The 4,304-nt window shown below is 36.9% G+C and overlaps 1 protein-coding gene across 1 annotated transcript in view; it reads left to right on the top strand.

Moving 5' to 3' along the window:
* The window catches only part of pirt (phosphoinositide interacting regulator of transient receptor potential channels), a 2,198-nt gene extending 1,103 nt beyond the window's left edge, over positions 1–1,095 (top strand). The window contains exon 2 of the mRNA XM_008329166.3: positions 629–1,095. Coding sequence (XP_008327388.1) covers positions 631–1,038 — 408 coding nt within the window. The 5' untranslated portion in view covers positions 629–630 and the 3' untranslated portion in view covers positions 1,039–1,095. The remainder of the gene's footprint in view (positions 1–628) is intronic.
* The last annotated feature ends 3,209 nt before the right edge of the window (positions 1,096–4,304 follow it).

Here is a 4,304-nt window from a genome sequence, read left to right as displayed (position 1 = left end):
TAAACATATATATATATATATATTGTATTTATAAATGTAAGAACTGTAAGTATTGGAAATGTATTCTTTTACACTTATTACTTTCTTTTTCTTATCCCTAAGCATTATGAACTATCTTATATTTCCGATATATATATGCCAAATTTTATATTTTAAATTCATTAAAATGAATAGTAAGGGAACTGTTCAGCTCAGGCATGGGCAAACTACGGCCCAGGGGCCAGATGTGGCACATTTGGCTTTTGAATCGGGCCCGCCATTCTTGTCTAAATTATGTTCTTGATTTCTGTCGTTATACTTCTGCCTTTTCCCTGCAGTGCCTGCATTTCCCCATTTGATGGCGTAGAAAAGGCTAAAAGCATTTTAGCATTTGTCTTTTGTCTTAATTCGTACGAATCCTTTATCTATCTGCTCCTGACCCAGCCCCCCTGTCAAATTTTACGACCCGTCAAAAAGTTTGCCCATGCCTGATCTAGCCAGTTCTTGGCAAAATTGTATTTTTCTTCCTGCATACCTTGTTGCATCTTTTTCTGGAGTCTTTGAGAATTCAGAATATTCTGAAGCGAAAAAAACATCTTTCGGTTTGTCTCTTAAGCTGTTTGTTTCCGATCTCTGTTTCCTACTTAAGTCATGCCAGCCAGCCCGGAAAACATTCCTCTCGGAGAGTGCACACTTTCCCAGTCCAAAGAGCAGTTGACACCACCAAGTCGTACGGAAAGCACCGTATTCAGTCTTTCCCGCAGTGAGTCGTTATGGACTACTGAGGCCTCCCGTGGGAAGTGTGAGGTCTTCTGGTTTCCCATCCACCTAATGTCAACTGGGGGAAGCTTCCTGGCCTGTGGCATTGTCATTAGCGGTCTATACTTTGCAGGCCACTGCAGAAAGGTCACCAACATCCTGGGCCCGGCCCTGCTGTCGATTGGCTTGATGGTTTTCGTAGTGGGTGTGGTCCTGATTCCGATCACCAAGGAGAACAGGAAAAAATCGAACATGAAGAGGCCCCTGAGCTACTACAGGCCACCCGCGTTCAACATGTGACACTGTAGGCAAGCATTGCGTACTGGGAGTACATTCGGCTTTAAAAAGGAAGGGTTTTTTAAAAAAAATGTATTTGCATGATTAACTCAAAAAAAAAAAAAAAAAAGTATTTGCATGATTAACTGAGGCCGTACCAACTTGGATCTGGATCTGGAGACTTCATTTTCATAAACCAGCCCTGGATCTGGAAACTCACTCTTGGTAGCAAGGTACAAAACAAACTGGATGGACACGTAACAAGAATTACTGTGCCTGCTTACACTGTTTTTCCCCGGGATAATACTCGAGATCCTAGAAATGGGTCAACTATAACAACACAGGAGGTGAGGAAGGTGTCACTTGTTTTCCATATCTGCCAGAATTACACATGCTAATTTACTTGCTATATGCACACATGATAAAAAAACACTCAATTCATGCCATGTCAAAAGCTGAGCTGCATTTTACTGCAAATAAGTTGGCTTGCGTGCAACAGCGAGCCATTTCTCACTCACCCAACCGCTCAACCGCTGACATTTCATACACTGGCTCAGACGAGGAGCCATGCTAATTTGCATTAAAATGGCACAATGTGCCACCTTTAAAGCAGAGAATAAAACGTATGAGTATGAGTGCAACTAGCATTTCTGCATCCAATCCGGTGATTATCAAAATAAATTATTATTAAAGTCTGCTCTGCTGCCATCTAGTGACTGGATGCTTGTTCATCGTTCAAGCATGAATAATAATAATAATAATAATAATAATAATAAATAATAATAATAATAATAATAATAATAATAATAAAAATAATAATAATCTTAATAATAATAATAATAATAAATAATATTAATAATAATAATAATAAGAATAAGAATAATAATTAATAATAATAATAATAATAATAATAATAAAATTAAATAATAATAATAATAATTTAAGAAACACTGCATTCATGGAAACTCCTCAAACACCTATTTCTTAATGATCACCTATTTCTTTAATGATGAAAGTACCATCGTAATACTGGCAAAGATGGGAAATGCTTATAGCACGGACACATCATTTGCGGAAAAAAAACATTATTTCCTATGATTTACAAGAGACCAGCCCACAGTGTATCTACCTATAAACATTGTAGAATATTCATGAAGGAAAAGAGGGAATCTCTGATGCCGTGCGGTACATTACATGCCAATTTATGAATTATTAATGCAAGAGCTGATCATTCCCGCTTAATTTAGCGTGTAGATTCTCTGGGGTCTGTGTTCAGACTGAATCCTCCTACGAAGGTGCTTTTATCTGGATCGTGGTGTCAAACTCATCTCGGTTCGGGGGGCCTAAATATAGCCTAGATTAGATGTCAAGTGGACCGGTTTCGACATAACACAATTACGTATAAACAACCATGTTTTTCCCTTCTTTTTTTCCCCCCTGCATATAAGTACAAGTATATTACAAAAGATTCATATTTAATACAATATAATTTGACAAAATATCATCACCATGAAGTGTTTGTGCGTTGTTTTTTTTTTTTCACTTTCACAAAATTCGTCAAGCGGGCCGGTTTTGGCCCATCAGCCATATGTTTGATATCTCTGATATCAACAGTAAATGTTTAGTGTCCTTTTGGTTAAAAAGGGCCTTAAAACTATGTGTACTAAATCGAAAAACATTTGAAGGGAGACAAAGTTTAAAAAAAAAAAAAAAAGAAAGAAAAAGACATGAAAAAAATTCTTGTTTGGTTTATAATAGCTACAGTACACTTCCGCAATTGTCTAATGGCTAATGTATTTTGGGGTCACTAAGCATTTTACTTGTATCTATTCCTTATCCTTCTTCTTCCTTCTAATTTTAGTTTTAAATTGTGGACCGCTTTGTTTAATAACGGTTTGTATATATATTATTTAATATGACATTTTTTCAATATTTTGAACTACACTGTAGCGACTGACAAAGAATTTCCTTCTGGTTTCATTACATTTAATCTGCCTTTGTAAATCTTTGGCCTTAGGCAACCCAGTTGCACAAATGTAAATGTTTACAATGAACTCCTGCAGTTGAATCAGGTAAACACATGGTTTTTCTCCTTACCTGCTGCACTGTTGTTTACATGTAAAGAAAGCAGAGGCTGAGTGCTTACAATAACAGAGTGAACGTCTGTTTTGACTGCCAAATAGGGAATAGCTTCTTAATGTGCCCATTTGCATTATAGGGGCACGGAATGAATGGTGTTGTTTTGGGATCGTAATGTATAGTCATAGTAATAGTCTGTTCTGTGTTTTTTGAGAAGTAGTTTTGTGCTAGAAAATATGACTTCATGGGAATTTGTGCCTGTTTTGTGTTCTTTACTCTTAGTAAATTTAATGCAAGTTTAGAATGCTTAAAGTGAGAAATAGAGATTTAGTGGGGGTCATCCAAATAAGGTCATGATGCATTGCCGTTGTTAATGTCTTTATGATTACGTTTTTGGTTTGTTTACTACTGTTATGGCTGTTGGACCTTTTGAGACATATCAGTGTTGTATGTTGCATGACTGCACTTGCTGGTTAATGAATTGTATTTTGTAATAAAACAATATATAATCGAATGCTGAAAGTGTCTATATGACCCAATCTGCAATACCCACATTTCCCCCAATAGAGGGCGTAGAAAATGATAAAAGCATTTGTTCAATTTTAGGACAATTGTGGCTCGTGACTTTGGCAGATGAATAGGCAGCATTGATTGTAGATGGTGGCCCATATTCTGAATACTAGATGTGGGCCCATAATCATTATTATATTTGGATCAAAAAAAATAGATGGTGGCCCATATTCTGAATACTACAGTAGATGTGGGCCCATAATCATTGTTATATTTGGCTCAAAAAAAATTTACCATAATTTCCTGACTTTTGAGCGCACCTGAATATAAGCCGCACCTACTAAATTAAAAAAAAAAAATCATAATAAATATAGAGCCCGCACTTCTCTATAAGCTGTAGGTGTCAATGTTGTAACATGTAACATTTTTTTTTCACTTTTATTAAATAAATGTTTTTTTTTTTCAGAACAGTGCCTGTAACATGACTGGTTTCACGTTAGCTCTTTCCTGCTTCGGCGACCCGGGGCCCCTAGTTGGAATGCACAGGGCAGACTGAGTGATCTGCTCCAGGGCTGATGCTAACATTAGCTCTGGGGCTAACGCCCTTCACTTTATGCTTGTCCTCAGCAGAGTTAAACAGAAACAGGAAAGTTGGGGTCTTTATTATCAGCCACACCGACCACAACAGAACATAAACAGTG

Source organism: Cynoglossus semilaevis, chromosome 17, assembly GCF_000523025.1.
Source record: "Cynoglossus semilaevis isolate Cse_v1.0 chromosome 17, Cse_v1.0, whole genome shotgun sequence".
Lineage (NCBI taxonomy): Eukaryota > Metazoa > Chordata > Actinopteri > Pleuronectiformes > Cynoglossidae > Cynoglossus > Cynoglossus semilaevis.
The sequence above is the reverse complement of the archived record's forward strand: the minus strand, read 5'-3'. Positions and strand labels throughout refer to the sequence as shown.